The 21427-nt window shown below is 42.9% G+C and overlaps 1 protein-coding gene across 3 annotated transcripts in view; it reads left to right on the plus strand.

The window, feature by feature from the left end:
* The window catches only part of LOC146986996 (arf-GAP with coiled-coil, ANK repeat and PH domain-containing protein 3-like), a 68804-nt gene that overhangs the window by 12113 nt on the left and 35264 nt on the right, over positions 1 to 21427 (plus strand). For all 3 annotated transcript variants that reach the window (XM_085775917.1, XM_085775918.1, XM_085775920.1), the window contains exon 2: positions 19764 to 19821. In XM_085775917.1, coding sequence (XP_085632043.1) covers positions 19764 to 19821 — 58 coding nt within the window. The remainder of the gene's footprint in view (positions 1 to 19763; positions 19822 to 21427) is intronic.

Below are 21427 nucleotides of genomic sequence, written 5' to 3' on the forward strand. Positions count from 1 at the left end.
GTTCCACAAGCTCATGTATCCATCACACACACACACACACATATACTCACACAGACACCACGGATTCCTCAGTTGTTTATGTGCATGTCGTTCACGATGGAGGGATGGTCAAAGAAATCCCTGCTCGCTGACGTCGGTATATGACTAACGGCTGTGGTCCCGCAAAAAGAGACATTTAAGCCGTAAGTGGATATTTGTCATCCACACACAATGTGGGGAATTATGTGGTGTCACCTCGCCTTCAAAGAAAACAACCCGACTGGTTCAACTAAGAGGCAAAAAAAAAAGACAGAAAGAGAGGAGAGAGGAGAGGAGTGAGAGGTCTTTTGTCAACATCTGTCATCCCTCTGCTCTCACTGATTCTCTCTCTTGTCTTCCCTCTCTCTTTCCTTTGACATCGATCCTACAGGTATTCTGTCTTGTTCTGTTCTCACAGTTTTACCTCTCTCCATCTTCTCCCCCTCCCTTCCCCGCTCTCTCCATTTCCTCCTCCTGGTATTGCAGATGTGGGATGGAGGATATGAATCAATGTCATGGAGGCTGCACCGGCGAGGCAGATTGGGTTTCAGTGTCTCTGCTGGATGGAGTGGTGGAGCAGTGTGTTCAGAGGGATGTAGGAGGAGGAAGAGGAGGAGGAGGAGGAGGAGAGAGTGGTTTGACAGGAGAGATGATGATAAATGACTGACAGGACGAGGGAGATAATTGATAATTAAGGGGCGGATGTCGGTAGGAGAGAAGGTGCACAAACAACTGGATGGATGGATGGATGGACTCGGAGGAGGTGTAGAATAGGGATGTCACGATCATACATTTTCTTGGTGCGATTATTGTCAGAGAAATAATCACGGTACTACGATAGTCATGATTATTATGCATTGATTAATTTCACAACACTATGTGTAAAATAATCAAATACAGTCCAAATATAATTACATTACTCATTGTTTACACAAACATTTCCAATATCTATTAATATAGGGACCAATTAATTAAGTGTTTGGAATATTCAGGTCATAAATTGTCATCTATACCAAATGTTTAGATTTATTTTAATCTTTTTTGTTTTGTTTTGTTTTTTTAATTACAAATGACACGCTAACATCTAAATTCCTACCAATTCAGTGTTATATTAGTTAAATGTATCTGTGCATTTACCTTTATTTTGTCGCACATCTGCCGATATGGTTCCAACATTATCTTTTTTGAAAAGTAACGGTATTTAGGAATCTTTACGATTAATTAATTGTGGTGTTTAATACATAGTAAGTACAATAAATAGTAATCGTGACATCCCTAGAGTAGAACAAAGGGCAGAGGAAGGAAGGAAGCCAGAAAGTGAAGAGCGAGATTAATGGTCTCCATCGTTACTGTAGTGCGACTTAATGCGTCACAGGTTCCACTGTGAACCTGACGTCCATCCAGGCACCTCAGCTCAGCTCAGCTCAGCTCAGCGTGACTAAAAACACACATTTTCCCAGTAATATTTACCACAAAAGGAAGCAAGAGAAAGAGAGAGAGAGACAGAGCTGGAGCTGAGCAGAAGAAATGGACAGCTGTCTCGTTGAATGGCGAGTGCTGCTCGGACACAGTTTCCCTGAGGTGACAAGTGAAATAGTCACAGGGTTTATTCTGGCTCACAGCCATCTCATGTGGACTAGGAGGAGGAGGAGAGATGCTGTCTGTGTGTGTGTGTGTGTGTGTGTGTGTGTGCGTGTGTGCGTGCGTGCGTGCGTGCGTGCGTGCGTGCGCGTGTGCGCGCGTGCGTGTGCGCGTGTGCGTGCGTGTGCGCACGCATGCTGACTCTCGCTCTCTCACATCTGGGATCCAGTTGAGCAGCTGGTTCAGATTTGACCCGACTTTCTCTGCCTTTTGTTTTATTTCTCCTCTGTCTCTCTCTCCCTCTCTCTTGCAGCTCGGTGCATTCTGGTTTTCGTCTCTGTCGTGTTATTATCTTCAGCTTTAATACGTCCTTTCTTTCTTCCTGTTTATTCTTGTGCCTTCTTCGGCTCTTTCTTTCAGTCGCCTCTCTCTTCTCTCTCTCTCTTTCTTTCCCTCCACCCACATTCCTGTCGCCCCGGGGCCGTGTGCGATGCTGTGTGGAGGAATCTAAAAACCAGATTGCGTCAGAAAGAATATTTGGACCCCTCTCTACCACTTAGACTTCCGGTGTCTTTTGTAAACCACCACCACCACCACCACCATTCATCCACTTGGTTATGCTTTAATTTTTAATCTGTTTCATCTTCTCAGTTGTTCCCGGTGTAATCCGAGCTCCGCCGCAGCGATAGATTTCACATTGATTGTTCGCAGGTTGTTGACACAAGCTGGCTGTGTGTTTGGCAGCACACACCGGCCTCGACTCGCTTGAATCCCAAATACACCCCTGCAGTCAGTGTGATTGACAAGTCAATCTCCACCACCAGAGACACCAGAAGCGACGTGAGCACTGATTGCTCTCTTACAAGCTGCTGATGGATTCCCTGCGCTTCCTCTCATTCTCCTCTTCTTCTTCTATATGATCCGGCCCCGTATCCCTGCTTCCCATTCAGATCTCTGGTGAATTCCTTGTAACCAAATGAAAACATTCCCATCTGCCGTGTCAGCAGTCCCATGCACACTTTCACGTCTGATCCATCATTCCCACCCCCACAAATTCACATACACATACACATGCGCTCCTCGACTTCCCTCCATTTGTTCGATGGATTGTCCATCATGCACAATTGTGGGGTGGGGGAGTATAGGGTGGGGGGAGCAGAGCAGCTGAAGCAGCCACAGCTCGATAATGGGCAATGTGTCTTAGAGCAGGAAGGAAGGATGACCATGCTCAATGTACTGTAGCTGTGGTATGTGGGTGTAGAGTCATGGTGGGAATTACTGCTGTTAGTGTTAGTGTATATACGTGCATGTGTGTGCATATGTCAGAGTGGAGGAGACGGATGTAGCCGGCTGAACAGGGAGGTTCTTTGAGAGAGAGAGAGATTTTGAGATTAAGACTCAACAGTATAAGCAGAACTAAAAGTTTCATGGTGACTTGCAACTGGTGTTTTTTTTTTGTTTTTTTTCTTTGCTATGGACAAGAGAGTCGTAAACCAGATCGGAGCCTGCATGGACTTCCCAGGCTCCGCTGGCGCTTCCACTGCAGCCAAACACATTTTTCGTCCCCCACCAGTTTATTTTATAGATGCATCAAATAATAGAATCTGTGCAGTAAATTTAAACTTTTATTACAGTACAAAAGTGTAGTACTTTGTCTTTGCCCATGGTACTAACTTTTTTAGTGAGGCATAACTTTAGTTACTTTATTTCCAAGTCTGACCAAAGAGCCAGAATAGTTTATAGTCCATCATGTCTCTAAAAAGTCCAGAGTGTGTTTTGCACAAAGTCCAGCACGACATATAAATCTCTCTTTTCTTTGCAACTTTGTCAGTTTCTGCAGTTAAATACAACATTTCTGAGTCAAAATGTTGACAACATGTAATTTGTAACAGAAGCCCATTGCATTTTAAATATGTTGCATGACAGTTACATTGACTGACAATTTAGTTTCCTAACAGTATAAGGACCTAATGTGGAAAGTATTATATGATGTGAAATGACTGCAGGGGAAAGGAAGTGTACTGTATTTCACTTTAAAGTAATTAATACCGATTGATTTCCAGTAAACCTGTGGTAGCAATCTTTTATCCACCTATACTCGACATTATCACCACTATTAAGCAGTCACCTTGGCAATAAGCTTGACACGAAAATAATCTTCTGAGGCAAAAACTTCACTTGTAACTGCATTTGTTTTCGAGACAAATGCAGAGACTGCTTGCCGAAAAACTGCCCTGGCCCGACGGGAACGCGCATCAGCGGTTTTGCATGAATATACCTCTAAAACAACTCCGTCTCGTAATGTTCCCATAGCGTGGTGAATGTGCAGGTCACAACTTGTCCACCAGAGCGTTTTGGAGTTGTTGGATTGTGTATTTGATGAGTTTTATGAGGGAAACCAAGAAATCCCATTAGCCTCCGTAGCGTAGCTCTGAGCAGCTTGCGGCTCTGCTCCGCTGTTCTAAAAATAGCTTGCACCGACAAATAAAAGTAACAAAGCTACTGCTATGACTACAGGGATTATGGCAATGGGCCAATTTGCCAAAATGTTGAACTATCCCTTTAACATTTCAACAAAGGAAAACTACTAATCCAATATTAGCAATATCATTATGGCTCTTGCAGAACGATCTTGTTCCAAATATGAACAATCAAGTCTTCAACACTTAATGAAGACTTACTTTCGGTTTAAGATGATCGCCTATAGTTTCCCAGCCATTATGATATTAGCCGGTCTTTAAAAAAAAAATCCCCTTCAAGATAAACAACTGCTCATCAACTCCAGTGAAGTCACCTCATCAAATTTCTCAGAAATCTCTTCCTCCAAAGATTAGTAGGAAATGATGGGATCTGATAACCACCACTGTGTGGTTTTACCTCATGCACCAGAGAACAACCAATAAAGTCATGCACAGACTTGTTTTTTACGTCACTCCACACACACACACACACACACACTTTTGGCTGTAACTTCATACATGTTCCAGGCCCTGTCTCTCTCTCTCTGTGTCCTGCATGCTTTGTTGCTCTAGCTGTCTCAGTGTGTGTGTGTGTGTGTGTGTAGGGGGTCTTGCGTAAGACCACCCGTTGTGTTAATGTAAACCTGTCCCTCAACCTTCCCTCCTCTTTCCATCCACTTCTCCCATCACACCAGTGCAACACACCCTACACAAACAGCACACACACATACACACACACACACACACACACACACACACACACACACACACACAAACACAATTGACTGAGAGACTGCTTGATGCATTCACAGCTACAGTAGGTAATGGAAATCACAGTACAGTTCATTTAAAGAGTTCATCCCAGACTAAATTGTGTGTGAGCTCTCTGTGTCCTGTGATTCCCAGATTGTCTCTGCAGCCTCTCCAGCAGATTTCCATTTCCTCTCTTGCATTACACACATTTCACGCAAAGATAAGGGAACCATTTGTGTCTTGCGTGATTTATTGAGCAGACATTCATTGAAAACATTCTGTCTGGTCTGTCTGTGTGTGTGACTTTTTCAAAAAATGTGCCGACAAGTCGTTTTGGATTTGGAGATTAACTGGCCACTGTTTATTTTTGCAGACAGAAATCAGTGGATCGCTTTGTGTGTTTGCGCTCTCGGTAATTTAGGTTGGCTCGCTCCGTTGCTTGTCTTTGACATTTGGAAGTGTCATCGGTGATAAAAACTTTGCCTCGAGACTTGGAAACTAAGGTCACAAGTGTTTCCTGAAAGTGGAGCGATGTGATACTTTAATAAGCCTCAGTATGTAAACATGAGAACAGATATCATTACAGCCAAACACTGATTTACATGGACTCCAGTTATGCTGATTATATTCCCTTTTTTAATATGATCTCACCTTTGCTGTGAACAAATTGTCCACTTTTATAAACCACAGCTTCACACTGTAATGACTGTGGGCTGGAGCCAAGCTCAGCATGTCCTGGACGAGAAGCAAAGGTACATGTGGGACAGAACTGGCTCAGAGGTGGAGCGGCAACTTCACTGAGTGGTGGAGTTTTGGTGCCTGAACCAAAGTGTGGATGAAAATGGAAATGAAATGAGAATAATAAGTTAAACGATTATATAAAAAAGCAGGACTTGAATCTCTGTTCTCATATGTTTGACCCAATCATCCACGATGACACAGAAAGGCTTTATCAGAAAACCTTTGAGCCAAGTCAATGACTGTGTATAAATACTGATGACATGACAGCTCTCCAGAAGTGATTGAAAAATCGCTTGTGACCTGCACATTCACCACGCTATGAGATAATAGCAGAATGTTACCAGTTGTTTTCGAGGTAAATTCATGCAAAACCAGTGATGTGCATTCCCGTCGGGGACAGATTTTCAGCAAGCAGTCTCTGCATTTTCCTCTAAAACGACTCTGTCTCGTTACGTTCCATTATTATCTCATAGTGTGGTGAATGTGCAGGTCACAACTTGTCCACCAGAGCGTTTTGGAGTTGTTGGATTGTGTATTTGATGAGTTTGATGAGGGAAACCAAGAAATCCCATTAGCCTCCGTAGCGTAGCTCTGAGCAGCTCACGGCTCTGCTCCACCGCTCTAAAAATAGCTCGCACCGACAAATAAAGGTAACGAATCTACTCCTAAAACTATAGGGATTATGGCAATGGGCCAATTTGCCAAAATGTTGAACTATCCCTTTAAGAACTGTTGTGTAGAAACAGTCGACACAAAGTGAAAGGAGCGTTGACTTTACATGCAACACTGTGGGAATTTTCTGTTCCCAGCTCAGTTCATCAGTTGAAGGCTAAACCCAGAGAAACAAAACCAGACCTCAGGTTACTTTGGAACCAACATCTGATCACATTTGCACGAGTGTGAGACACACGATCAGATGATTAGTTAATGTCAACCAGAATCAGCCTCTTCCTGAGCCCTTTTTTGGCTCCGATGAACCGTTTTCTCTTAGATGGATAAACGTGTAAATCTTGGTTGTTTCCTCTTTGGCAGCGTGGACTGTGGTCCACAGGAGGTCCAGTCCACTGATGTGGGATCAGTGCTGCCAAAGATAACAGGAGCAAAGGAGGGCTGTTGTGCAAAGCTCACATCTTTCCTCTGGCACACAGCTGGGTCAGACTCTCTCTCTCACATGTGTGCATTAAATGTAGGCACACACACACACACACACACACACACACATACACACACAACATAAATAGAGACCTAAACTTAGAGCATACATCTTTAGCTCTGCTGCTGTAGGTTAGTGTGGGAAGAGGTTATCAAATATTGAAGCGTGCTGTCAAACTGCTTCAACTGACACAGTGTGACAGATAAAAACATTTTGCATGGATGACTTCCTGAGTGGCACTCCCATTTATCAGAAAACCAACATTTGATTCTCACTATTAAATGTCACCAAAACAGAAATGATCTCAGTATCAGTAATCACATAAAACATGTAGCCTTCCATATTACAAAGTGCCATAATGTGACTCATTTTCATCCCACTATCCACAAGAAAAATCAAAATGTGACAGCGAAATTGAATTTTGTGACAGATTTAAAACATTAACCTTGAGAGTTAAACTCATAAATACATAAATATAATTGTAAGAAGACATTATATCCATACAAGGACGTTAGATTGTTATCTGAATATCAATAAACATTAAATTGAGCTAGATAAGATTTTCTGGATATTCCAGCTCTACCTGAACATATCAGATGTCCTTCAGCCCTGCACGTGCTAAGAGCCCAGTGTACACACATGCATACACTTGTGTGGCTTGCGTATGTAATGTGTGTTTCAGGGGCTGAAACAAAAGTCAGAGCTTATCTGCACCAGACATTCTTGAAGGAAGAAGTCATGCTCTGTGCTGACTGACTGAGTTAATAGGAACAGTGGCTCCTTGTGCTAAAGCCAAGCAGGAGGAATGTACGTAGATCGAGTTTACCTGTAAACCTGTATCACTCTTGATAATATCTGTATTTACCTGAGCTAGCATACAGTATGAACACTGCAAAAAACCGGTTGGGAACAAATGGTGACGACTGTTTTGTCTTTGAAGTGGAGTGTTTGTGTTTCCTAGCACAGGTTTTAACAGGTGCTTTTTGCAGAGGAGGCTCGAATCCAAATGATGCGTCATCATCAACATAGTGTCAGTGTTTCAACTGACTGGTGCTGCTGTTGATTTATTTTTTTAATGCTGTCATCTTAATGTACAACTGTCCTGAAAAGCCTGTTTGTTTTAGCGGAAAGGGCGGAAATAACCTAAAGGACAACGTGCACTTTCATTCTGATATCTTTCTACTTTCTCTTTCTGACTTCAGCCGCAGGCGTACAAGGGCTCGTGATACATATCTGGCTTAGTCACTGGCATCATAGTATCTGTCGAGTGGGTGCAATGTAGAGTCATCGCGAAGAATATCAAGTATGTTTCAGTCGGTGTATAAAACTGTGATTTCAACAGGAAAGCAATGACAGAGGGGGTCTTTGTTTTTTTTTGTTTTTTTCCCCCTCCGTTTGCGTGCACATGTCCCTCTTGCAGGACGAGTTCGCACAAACGGGAGAATTGATTCCTCCAGTGTGAAGATGCAGCAGGATTTGAGTTCAATAGATCAATTCATGGCTCAACAACAAAATCTTTCACTTGAGCCAAAGCCAACTGCAATGCACTGCACTGCACTGCCCGCTGATACTGATCCTCTATAGATCCTCAGACCGACTGCACTGTATGTTCTTTTTATAGCATGTACAATAGGGAGGCCACAACTGTATATATGTAGTGTTTTTGTGTGTTTGTGTCATAGATAATGCTTATATTTATCACAGTTTGCCTGCTTCCATTCATTTATTCATTCCCACATTTGTCTCATTCATACAGACTCTTAAGGGATTGTGGGTAGTTGGCTTCTTAGATGGAAACAGAAAACAAATGTTTGCAACGTATATTGGTCTTAACATTGAACTACATATACAGATCTTTTTTATTGCAGTTTGTATGCAAGAAATAAGAACGGGGAAATCATGCAATATGTGTTTAGTTTTCTGTTTTCAGAGATGCACCGTCCGTGATAAATGGTAGAGGCTTCTCCACTGTCTGTGTGCAATGTACAATGACAACAAAGAGAAATGAGACGCGCAACGTGAGAAAGAGACATAAAAGCTGCCATGTCGTCTGTCATCGTTTTTGTGTTTTCTTTCAATCCGTGCATCTTGTTGTCCATTGTGTCATGATTAGTCCGTGGCTTTGGGGGACAGCGTGAGTCCATCTCCTCGCTCTCAGCTGGCCGTGGGTGGGATGGATCCTAAGAGAGGACAGAAGCAAAAAGAGTCCTGGGAACAAAATGCTTAACCACCACAGGGGGTCCGTTTCCTCCCCTGCCTTTCACATGCCGGCTGCATCTGTGTGTGTGTGTGTGTGTGTGTGTGTGTGTGTGTGTGTGTGTGTACCCCACTGTGTGAGAGGGTCAGTGGGGGTTAAAGAGGTTGCGGTTTAGGATGAGCATGTAGCTCCATACTCTTTGCTGTTATGGCTTCCTGCTGTTTGTCCTGTTACGTTTTATTGAGCTGAGCCGTCGCAGTTTAACAGCTCATATCAGCAGTTTCATAGAGTCACATGTCTGAGCGATAGAGACACTGTGATGTGCAGTGGGGTCGTCCAGTTTATCTCCACATTCCTGCGGTTGATCAGAGCCGTACATGTCTGTCAGGTTTACTCCTCCTCCTCCGCCCTCCAACTACTTCTTTTACCCCCCAATCTAAGTAGATGAGGGCCGTCATTTGCAGATTTTTTGGGGAGGGAGTCCGTGGGCGAACATTCCTGTGACTGTGAGTGTGAGTGAAGCATGATCAAACGTGCCCTCCCTCCTCCAGCCCTAAACGGTTCAATACCAGCTACACCCAGGGCCACATGACACTCAGCTCCATGAAAAGTTTCCAGATGACAGGACAGGTAGTTGATCTGACTGACATGATGGAGGTTAAAGGTGCCAGTCATCACCTTGTGGTTGCATCTTTTTCTTCCATTCCTCCGTTTTCAGAGTTTAAAGGGACTACGAGGAGTTTCTTAAAGCTAAATGTTTCCAAACTACATTTCCCATGAGCCTCCACGCACGCGATGAAATTCTTTGACTGGCGCAAGGTGGACGAAAGCAAAAACATTTGCCAAGACTGTTTTCATTATTAATCAAGAACGAAAGTCGGATGTTCGAAGACAATGAGATACCGTCGTAGTTCTGACCATAAACGATGCCAACTAGCGATCTGGCAGCGTCCGGGAAATCGAAAGTAGGAAACTAAATAATAATATTAAAATAACTGTAAAGACAAAATGATATATTTATCGAAAAAGGACCCACTAACAAGTGTGGGTAACGACGTAGATTCATCCACATTAGTATGAGACTCTTTTATAACCAGAAGCAAACTCCTCAGGGTCTCTTTAAATATGATACGAAAACATTAACGTGGTGCAAAACGGCCTCTCTAGTCTGTGGACACACGTGGGGCCATCGTATCACAGATCAGCGTTGACGCCTCCTGCTGTGAGGATGTAGTGGAAACAGAAATGAAATGAGACCACAGCCTGAAAAACATTAAGAGGGATTTTTTTTTAGGGTTGTGGTAATCAGAATTGTTAAAGCTGAAAATGTGCTGAAATTTGGCTCCACAGACGGGATCGACATTAGGATCAGCAGGAGGGAGGGAGACAGCTGTGTGTAAAGTGTGTTTGTGTGTGTAAAGGAAATGTTTGTGGTTGAGTGTGTTGGAGCATATTGCGGGTATATAGTATATACTGTACGTCGGTCAATAACCGTCTGTTTCCTTCACTCACAGGTTTAAGACTTTCTGGCGACAGAACAATTAGTGTCACTTGATGGTGATGTAACTCACATTGCATTTTTCACAGTCAGCTGTGTGGCTTCCTGTGGAAAACAGCCACTCAGTCATTCATTTTCCCCCCTGTCTCCCATTCCCTCCCCTCGCCCTCCTTCCTCGCTCGGTTAAAGAAAATGTTGTTTTCCACCTGGTTGGGCTTTCTGCGGTTACAAGACATTAGAGAGACATTATTTCTGTCTGGGGCTTCCAACACGCTTCCTGTGGCCCTGGTGCTGGAATTTACTCTGGAATGGTGTAATGACGTTACCACATCCCAGACGACACTACTGTACCGGGAATATTTAGAAATGTGTTGTGTTGTGTTTATACTAGAGAGCGGTTCAGACCGGTGTTATATAGGAGCAGAGGGCAGGTGGTCTGACAGCTGCAGGGAGGCAGAGAAACGCCATCCTCTCTGCTCTAGACTGTGTTTACATGAACATTTGTATTCTGGTTGTGTTTCCCATCGTGTGCACTCACTGATAGGAACCAGGATAGTGAGGCGTGTTTAACACCTGATAGCCACCGGGAAGCAGAAGGATGGAGATAGTGGGTTGGCGGCGGCGGCCTTGAGATCACCGGCTGGGCAAACATTTTTAAATAGGTGGGGAGCTTCTGGAGACAGAGGAGAGATGCAGCTCTTCCAGTGGGCGAGGGCTCCTTCAATTGGAGCTGAACAAACCGCAACGGAGCATACAGACACTAACGCAATGTTTTTCAACCTTGGGGTCACCTGGAATTCAAATGGGGTCGCCTGAAATGTCTAGTAATTGATTTAAAAAATGACTGATAAAAATATATTTTTAAACGAATTATTATTCTTTTTAAAATTATGATTAAAAACACCACACACAATCTTAAACAACTGCATTTCACTTTCTTGAATATAAATCGATTTCAAGTTAAATGCAGCATATGAAAATATTTGAGCTCGTGCATCTTGATTGACGGCCACAATCACTTGACTGCACGCGACTGCGGAGTCGCCAGAAATTTGTGATGTCAAAATTGGGTCATGAGCCAAAAAAAGGTTGGGAACCACTGCACTAACGTTACAGTTATGACTTGCCTTTGCATTGATGCTGATTTACCAGTATGACAGCGGATAGTACAGCAGTTTCTACCTGCTTGGTTCAACTGGTTTCGACAGTATTATGTAGTATAAACTGTCTCTAGCTCACTCACACGCAAACTTACTCATTCATTTCATTGGATAACATGCCAGTGACAATGCAGCCATTAAGAGTCGATCAATACTTGTGGGGTAGGGGCCACTGATTGACTTAGAAGCAACACAGCTAAGGTTGCAGCAATAGTGCAGGTATTTTCCTCAGGTTGGATGAACAGCTTGAGTTTTGGATTTAACACCTGCAGGCCCAGAATCAGAAACCTGGTGAACTTCAACGCCATGCAGGATGCTAATGCACATGACATGAGTGAGTTTGTGGTGATGCTTTGTTGAATTATTTAGCTACAGTGGATTTAACGCTGCATCAAGTGTGTTTCCCCTCTTGCTCATTCAATCTCCTGTTCACCATTAAAACTGTGACCAACCGATGTCCTTGCTAATTCCAGTCATTGCATTTGCTTTTTTTGGATTTTAGATTAGTTGCAGCTTTTAAGGAACAGTTCCTGAATGACAACTGCCGAGCAACGGATCAGCACATTTTGCTCCAGTCTCTAGTCAGCTAAATTGTGTGTAAAACCATTAAACTGAGGCTGGATGGAGGACACAAGCGAGGGTTGTCCCTTTTTTTATTTTTTTTTATCAGTGTCATGTTTGGTCTCTTTGTCTCATCAGCCGTCGGGCGCAGTCAAATGTTTTTTCAGGGAATGAGTGTGATGTTTGTTGTGTGTTGGGAGGACGTAGGGGGGGATCGGCGGGGGGAAAGAAGTGAAGGCATCCTTGTTAGCCACACATAAGATACTAGTGTTTGGTGTGGGTTGTTGTTGGTGTGAAAAGGCCGCCTGTTTAAGCAAATGAGAGTGTTTTTTTTTTTCATGAGGATCATTTACTGGAGGCTTTTTTTAATTGAGTCTGAGCACGAGGAGTTGGTGTGTTGAGTTGCATTTCATCTGATTTTCTGTGATGAAAACTGAGATTTTTTTTATATTTACTCTGAGACCAGTTGTGGATGATCGAATCTAGAGGACTCACGTTTACAGATTATCTTCATTTACGTCTGTTTGTCCTCTTTTAAACGGGTTTACCCACTCTCTCTCTCTCTCTCCCTCCCCCTCTCTTTCTCTCTGTCATACACACACATACACACACTGTCCATGCCAACAGCTAATGAAGGAGTGTTACTGACAGACAGACAGACAGACAGACAGACAGACAGGAAGCAGACAGACAGACCGGCCGTCAGACGGACAGAAGGAGGCGTGCTCAAATGAAACAAAGAGAGAAGGGGAACAGAGGATTTCTGGGGGAGAGAGACGTCGCGGAGAAAAAAATTTGAGCCAAGCACAGAGATCGTTTTAGAATATGAACACAAAGAGGCTCATCCTGTTGTAAAAAAACAATCAGAAATTAATAAATGTCTGTTTTGTTTTGACTGAAAATTGATTTTTTGAGTGTGGATGGGGATAGACGAACAAAGAAATGAGGGATGGGCTGCAGCTACTGTCCCCTCCCCAAAAAACCACCTGCGCCTGCTCACTGTCAGACAAAGCAAATGGTTTCACACAAACTAACACATCATCTGACTGAGTTTAATCATAAAATGTGCACATTTATCATCAGCAAGCACAATAAGAGATTGAGACTTTATCTTTCAAGTGTATTGCGGTGAATTCCTTGATGGTTTGTCGACACCGAGGAGAATTATGGTTTAGTCCTGGCTCAAAATGAAGCAGCTTAAAGTAGGATTTCTGATTGGTGATGTTAAACTGTACATGTTTGGATATAAAATAGACAATGTTCACCTATTTGAACAGGTCAGGTTCAGGTCACTCCGGCCTAACACAACCCTTTGAGGAAACTCTCTAAAGAAAAGTTGTTCTGCAGTTTTGGTATCGCCTTTCCCTTTGCACTGTGATTATGACGATACAGCGCCACTGAACCAGCATCATTTCACAGCTGCAAATGACAGAAATCCAGAGCACAAAGCTTATTGATAGTAGCCCGTCAGAATTTAGTGGTAGGAGATAAAAATACATTTAAAAAAACCCCTCCACATATAAGAAGAAAGTGACTTTCTATGTTGATAATGCCGCAGCGTGCAGGAACTGACCACAGAGCCTTTTGCAGCCTTTAGGGACCAGCACGCTACTCAAGGGCACTTAGACTGTGGCAGCAGGCACTGCAGATGCAGATGCACCACAAGCCGCACTGACCACTGCAACAGCACACACTGACACGGACTGAATCAGTAGCTTTTTCTATTTTGGACAATTTTTTTTTTTCCAAAAGAGACACTGTTTAAAAAAGAAACACACACACATGAACAGAGACGGAGCATTTTCTGAAAAAAAAAGGGGAAGGAGCTGCTCAGACTCAGACACATCAGACAAAGAGGAAATTGGCCAGTGTAAAAAAAAAAAAAGCGTGAGTAATGCTGATGCCTGTTGCCATGGAGATTGGGGTCAATGAATGGTTGCCATGGAGCTCACTCTGGGAAGTGGATGTTTTGATGTGTGTATTTGTGTGTATGTGTGTCTGTGTGCTGTCTGAACTTGTGTATGGAGGAAGATGAAAGTGTGTGTATATATATTATAAATGAGAATGTACAGTTTGAGTCTGTGTGTGTATTTACAGCACAGACGACTTAATAACAAGACCAGCAGCGTTTTAGTTCATATTTTCCAAATGTCCACATGGCTGCACTTCAAAATATTAAAAAAAAAGAAAAGTCAAACAAACTGTCTTTTCAGTCTTGGATGGGTCTGTATTTTCTATTTTGTGCTTTATGTGCAATATTTACTGCATAAAAGGAACAATCCAATTGATTTGTTGTGGTGCACTGCAAACCCTTGCAATGCCATCATCTATCATGTTTGAAGTGATTTCATTGTGATGCATCGTGAATCTTCTGGCGAACAAGCCGGACAGGAACATTTATACGTGTTAATGCAGAGAATTAATTATCTAACAGATAAATACACGTATTATTAATCATATTAAAACCGAGTGGTGCCTTGTCCACTGATACAATAATGTAAACAGCAGCCTAATAGAAATATAAGATAGTTACAACAGCTTGACGACAGTTGACACATTTGCATGTATCTTCATGTCGCCCACTGCTGCTGTATGTGCCGTGTCCGACGTGTCTGTTCTCTGTGATGTCACGGTAATTAGTGTCTGACGAGCCCATGAGAGCTGAGCACAATTAGGCACGCATGCATGCGTATAAGACATCTCCATGTGGATATTACTGTAGTGAAGTGAAGCATGCATTATGATCCTTTTAAAGTAACTTTACAGTTTGCTGTTGTTCATCGTCTGTGAGGCAAGAAAATGTTGTTTTAGATAAATGACACAGCTTTCAATAAACAACAGCAGCAACAACAACAACAGCAGCCTCTGTGAGTAAAGCCAGGTACCTGTTGGTGTGAACAGAAACACATTTGGCCGACTGGGAGCTTTTGCACATGGTTTTTGGCTCCGGTCCTAGCAGGCTAAGAGTTTTCTCATGTTTTTAGTAGGTTTCTGGGTCAGTGTGTGTGTGTGCGTGTGTGTGTGTTTTTGACTGTCATTTTCTGTTTCTGATTCACTTGTTTATTTCACTATGTGTGTGTCTTTGTGTGTGTGCACGTGTGTGTATGTGTGGTCAGACTACACACGAGACAGAGGATTTGCCTTCCATCCACCTGATGTCAATAGAAAATGAGGTCATTGTTCATCATCACAGGCTGAACTGCTGAGTCAACTTGCACAGTAATGATAAGAATAACTGCTCTGCTGATGAGAATTTCTCATAGTAATACTCCAGTGAAGTACAATAAGCTTGTATATAATAAAAAAATACACATCTGTCACATAAATATACAGATGTGCATTCATTTTAGGTCAGTGGTTCAGATGGGGAAGCAACAAAAACAGGTTGACCTTAGCTTATCCTGCTGCTCCACTCCTCTTCTTTTAACAGTCTCATATCTTTGGTGTTTTACTCTGCACAGTCACATGTTTGTTTGACTTTGGGCACATTATGTGTAACAGACATGTATCATGTCATTTCCAGTGGATAACATCTAATTGGACGTGAGTATTTCAGACACAGGGTCCAGGCTTGTCTGGTATATCAGAGGACTTGTTGTTCCCCGTGTCGCTGTCCCTCTGCTCCTTGAGGTGATGCGGATGTGAGCGTGATGTCATGTGACACATCTGGTCTGGAGGACATGAAGAGGAGGGGGTTGGGGGGGGTTGGGGAGGGGCAGCTTGTTGGTTTCTGTCTCTGGGCTGGAATCCCGGTCTCTCGCGTGAGGAGATTGGAGAGAGAGAGGATGGCCTTGTGCAAGATTCACGCTAGAGTACACGCAGCGTGGAGGAGGAGGAGACCAAGAATAGACGGTGCACTAGTGTAGATGGTTGTTGGGGCTGATGGGAGGGAGTGCACATGGAGCAAGTGCACGTGAGGCGCCCCTCCCCCCCGCCTTTCACTTGTGATGTCAGACCCAGTACAGTATGCTACCACTGCGCCCCCCGCTTCTTGCTTAATTCATCATCATCATCATCATCATCGTCATCATCAGAGCAGCTTTTTGGGTGTTTCTCTAACGCATAAGGGAATAGTTCACCAAAAAAAGAAATTCTGTCATTATTGACTCACCCTCATGCTGATGAATACTCTGAGTAGTTTTTTCCTCAAAGTGCATCTGGAGACCCGGTAGGGGGGTTCGTAGTCCAACAAAATCCTTATATGAGAGTCAATAGTGCCCGACACAAAAAAACTACACAAAAACCCTCTAATATTCCTCCACACTGCTCGTCCACTGCAATCCAAGTGTCCTGAAGGGATATAGTCCAGAGTTTACTGGAAACAACGTCATTTATGACATTTTTACAGCCTAAACAGTCCTGTATTGTGCTCTGACGTTCATGCGCCCCAGGCAAATTCAATACAGGACTGTTTAGGCTGTAAAAATGTGAAGCCATTTCGAGTAATTTCAGTTTTTGGTGAATTATTCCTTTAATCACACACACACAGTGACCAAACACAGGAAACAGGTGTCACTGAAACACACACATACTGTATGTATCATCTTCATCCTCACTGCCTTAGTTGGCATCCTCATGTAAACCAACGTGTGTTGCAGCATTTCCCATAATCCTCCTTGGGAGTCAATCTTACTCCATTTCACTTAAATCCCATAACACTCTCTGGTGCATTCAGTTCGAGGAAACACGCTAATAGCTAAGAGACACTGTCAGGAGCAACTGAAGACAAACGCGCGCACACACACACACACACACACACTCTCTTTTCCTCTGTAGTTCTGCTTTGTGTTATTTCACCTTGACAAAGCTGGAAACCTTCTTAGTGCATCGATTTTCAAAGCTCCACATAATTCCCAGTCCTCACTGACATACACAGACAGACAAAAAAAACAAAAAAAAACAAGCTTCTCCACTCAAACACAAAGCACCAGAACCAGACTTGTTTTTTTCTTTCTTTAAGTCTGTACTGAACTTGAAAACTTTGATCAACAGCGTATCGGCTGCATGCGGCTGTAAAACATGTCATCCTTGTCATAATGTCAGCGAGTGTTTATTGGCAGTTTGTGCCGCCTGAGACACGACACGCTCTCGTAATGAGCTTATCCTCCACACTGAACAGCTGTTTGACATTGAATGTGTTTGGATCACAGTGACTTAATGGGAAACATGATGCCGTTGGATTTAACTCGCTGCTCGTGTGTGTGTTTAGTGTAGTGTTGTAGTGTAGTGTTGTGTTTTTTAATTGAAAAGGCAGCAACAGAGGAGCAGAAACTCTGCACCGCTCTGATGGATTGGGACGACGACGACACGCCAGAAATGTTAGCAGCAGTAATATTCCAGTGCTACAAATTACACAGACGGACGGCGTAATGAAAGGTCGATGCTCCCGTCCCGTCGCCTCTGTTTTCCAGCTCTCGTTTTCTCTTTGAAACGATGCAAATCAGCCCTTTGTGCAGACCACACACACACACATACACACACAACACATGCTGTGTCAGTGTCATGTTGAGATAAAGTGCAGTCTTCATAAACAGTGTGTGTGTTCTGGACGAGAGGAGAAGTATAGAAGACAAGTGCAAGACAGACACAAGTCAGGAATTAGCATCTCCAAGCATTGTAGAAAAGCTCAGGAGCAGAAAGGAATTCTGGGAATGTTGTTCTCTGTAGCAGGTGGTGAAGCCGCTGACCCACAGACTCAGCCCCCCCCTCCTCCCACCTCCTCCCCTCCCCATCACTGCGTACTTCCTCTCTAAAGCAGAAACAGACTGTCACAACCTTTTCTTTCTTTCTTTCTTTCTTTCTTTTTTTATGTTAATTGTTCACATGTTCTCTGCGCCGAAGCTGCCTAACGATGTCTGGGATCAGCTGACAGCCTGTTTTTGTAGAGTGTGGTGGTGGTGGAGGAAGACGTCGGGATGAGGGTGGGGTTGTTGTATTGTATGATGAGATCATCGCCATCCACCATCGGCTTCGGGGGTTGATGATGATGATGATGATGTCGACGTGTTCCAGCACATGCAGCAGGGTGTGGTGCTGCTTGCTGACTCTTGGCCCTCGATCAGGCCCCAATAAGCTCCAGCTGATCCTGTGGACTCAAAAAAAACTAGGGGGGAAGAGGGTGGGGGAAGAGAAGTTTTTAGATTTATTAATCCATGTTCTGCTTTTCTGTTTTTCTTCCTCTCCTTGCACAGAATGATATGTTGGACTAGCCGCCGGTAGGGGTGGGAATCTTTTACTATCTCACGATTCGATTCGATTCTGATTTTTGGGGCTACGATTCAATTCAAAATCGATTTTTGATTCAAAACGATTTGATTCATAATGATTTCTGCTTCAGTCTATCGATGTGCAAAGGATCCTCATGATCTACTCCAGTCTGCTTTGCAAGACAGAGTGTCTTTTTCACATTTATTGAGTTTTAAACATTTATCCACGCTTAGATGGAATTGTTGAAACTGTTGCATAAAAGCAATATCACATATTGCTTAAGTAACAAAATTAAAAGTGCCTCTTTATTTAAAAAAAATTGTGCAGTTAAACATGCTTTTTAAATCGATTTTGGGACATTTTATATCAATTCTGAATCGTATTAAATGAGAATTATGATTCTTATGTGAATCAATTTTTTGGCACACCCCTACTAGCCGGTCTAGCGAGGCATAATTGTGTCTGTAGGTGCATGTGGTAGAGACATAAATGCAATTTGACACAGTAAGATCCCAAGTCTAGCATCTGTGTAAGGAGTTGCCATAACAACTGACCCTGTGAATGTGGTCATGATGGGTGCATGCATGTGTGTGTTGAGTGTACATGCAATGCTACTGGCTGGGGGAGGCACGGTTAAGGCTCCTCCTCACCCACCGAGGGGCATCAAGCTCCATTATCTTCACATTTGTACATTATGTTGTTGCATTTCTGCCAGTATTGCAATGTTAAGTTGCTGGTAGCTAATATGTATATAAAACCTTTCCTGCTGCTGCCTATTTTATCAGTTCACCTCATGGATACTTAAGTACCAGTCTGTGTCTCTGCATGATGTCATTCATTGATTTTGCAGCTCGGCCGTGGCCACTAATCTTCCAGAGTGATGCCGCTGTCGATCCAGTCATCAGGATTAATGTTCAGCTCTGTGAGACTGTGATGTTGCGGCAGCTGATTGCAACTTGATTTGCTGTGGGAGGTTAAATACTGTAAATGCTGGGATACTGTGGCCATGTGTTTGAATACATGCACACAAAAAAGAAGAAAAACCTTTATGTGGCTTTTTTCATTGTCAGTTTAGTTTGATTCCTTTAACTGGCTCCTATGTGGCTCCTGCTTTCATCTCTCCTCCTCCCTTTATTCCCATTGTTCCGTTTTTCTTAGATGTTACAGGCACAGTCGCTTTAGATTTAAATCATTTCCATCTAGTTATTTGTCATTAGTCGCTGTGATATTGTGGCTCACCACTAATCCAAAAATCTCTTCAAAAAACAAGAGTTTGAATCATGTTCTGACTGTGACTGTGTAATGGTTTTCAGCTTCATTTGTGGTTCCTCTTCTCAGAAAATGCCAGTCGCTCTAGTTTTGCAGTCTGAGTCTGGCACCGCTGAGCAGACCAGATCTGAAATAACCATGTGGCTCTGTCTTTGTGTCTCCGCAGGGCTGGCATCGACGATGTGGAGACAGATGTGGTGGAGATCGAGGCAAAGCTCGACAAGGTACGAACCGCACTGCAGAAATATCGAATCCAACCAATAGCCTATATCCTGCATCTGTCTGTCACTTTGAGCATCGTAGTAGCGTCCATAAGCTTTTAGGGAAAGTCCTGCAGACAGCAGTGACACATGTTGTGCTCATTGTGAGAACAACTAACAAAGGAGCAAATGATTCACACTGTTTGTTTGAATGAAAAACGCCACCAGATGTCAGATGTTGAGTTTGTCCATAAACAGACACTGTTGATTATGATTATTTTCCACCACATTAGCTCTGGTTCTTCCGCTCATGATTCGTTGAAACTTGGTGCACAGTCGTCATTGGAGGAACAACGCACAAAGCGCAACTGAAGTAAACAGCAGATCATGATAAGATGTAAGACATAGACGACTAATATATACAAGAGGAAATCTCTTTCCCTAACCTGCAACCTCAGATGAAGGAAAATCTTTTTATTTAATTTTGATTAAATTGCCCAGACTGGTTCAACATGGGGTCCTCCAATGGGAGCAGAACCTGAGCCCATGTGTCCGTCTGCCGCCTCACATTCACATTATCTAAATGTCAAGGTTGTTTAAACCAAGGAAAATACACACATGAGTTATTATGTTTAATAGGTTCATTCACTGCAAGATAACACACACACACAGTACAGCACTGTAGGTCGACTGAGCAAACTGATTAAGCTTTATATTGGGTAGTACTGTATGTAAAGATCACACAGGGCCATGGTTCGAATTATGGCGGCGGGGGGGTTCCTTCCATGTCCTTAAATAGGACATGGACTCCCGCAAAAGGGATAAAAACCATAGTTTGGGGAGGGGGAGTTGAAATATTTATTATATCATGTTCTTATTGTAAGTGTATGGTAATATAGTATTACCCTTACCGGTTAAAATCTGATGTAATACGATTTTCAGACACCCCTAAGGTGGACTGTACCATATCTGAACCTCTGTCAGGGTTGATGTGTCAATCAAGCAAAGTCTTGTCTTTCAAGTGTCTCCTGTCTTTATGCATCTAACTGACAGTTTCAGAAAAGCGTGCTGCTAGATTTAGCTGGCTTAACGTAACCGGTGCAAATTTGGCATTGTGTGAGGTAAAATCTTGCCTAAAGCCCCTAAATTTTAATATTTATTCCACCAAATACTCCAGAAAAGAGAAGACAAAATATGTTTGTTTTTTATATGTATTAATAATTAAAATACCAACACAAACCAGTTGTTGGCAAACCAGCTTAGAGGCGCCTTACCACCACCTACAGGACTGGAGTACAGTATGTGTTGCGAAAATTTAGGGCCTTAAGGTCAATGTAACCTGTGTATGAAATCAAGGATTTCTTACTTTTTTGCATATTTGTCACTCACACTTCAATGTTTGAGATCATCCAACTAATTTTAATATTAGACAAAGAGAACTCAAGTAAACATAAAATGGGGGAAAAAGCTATCCAAACTCACCCGGTCCTGTGTAAAAACACTTGTTACATCAAGAACTAACTGTGATAAACCACATTTTTTGGAGAGCTGAGTACAATTTCACTATCCACACCCTGGCCTGATCATAACCAGACCCTGTGAATGAAGAAATCACTTCAATAGATCTTGT

This window comes from Trachurus japonicus, chromosome 5 (assembly GCF_045865225.1).
Source record: "Trachurus japonicus isolate A0001 chromosome 5, Traja_1.0".
Taxonomy (NCBI): Eukaryota; Metazoa; Chordata; class Actinopteri; order Carangiformes; family Carangidae; genus Trachurus; species Trachurus japonicus.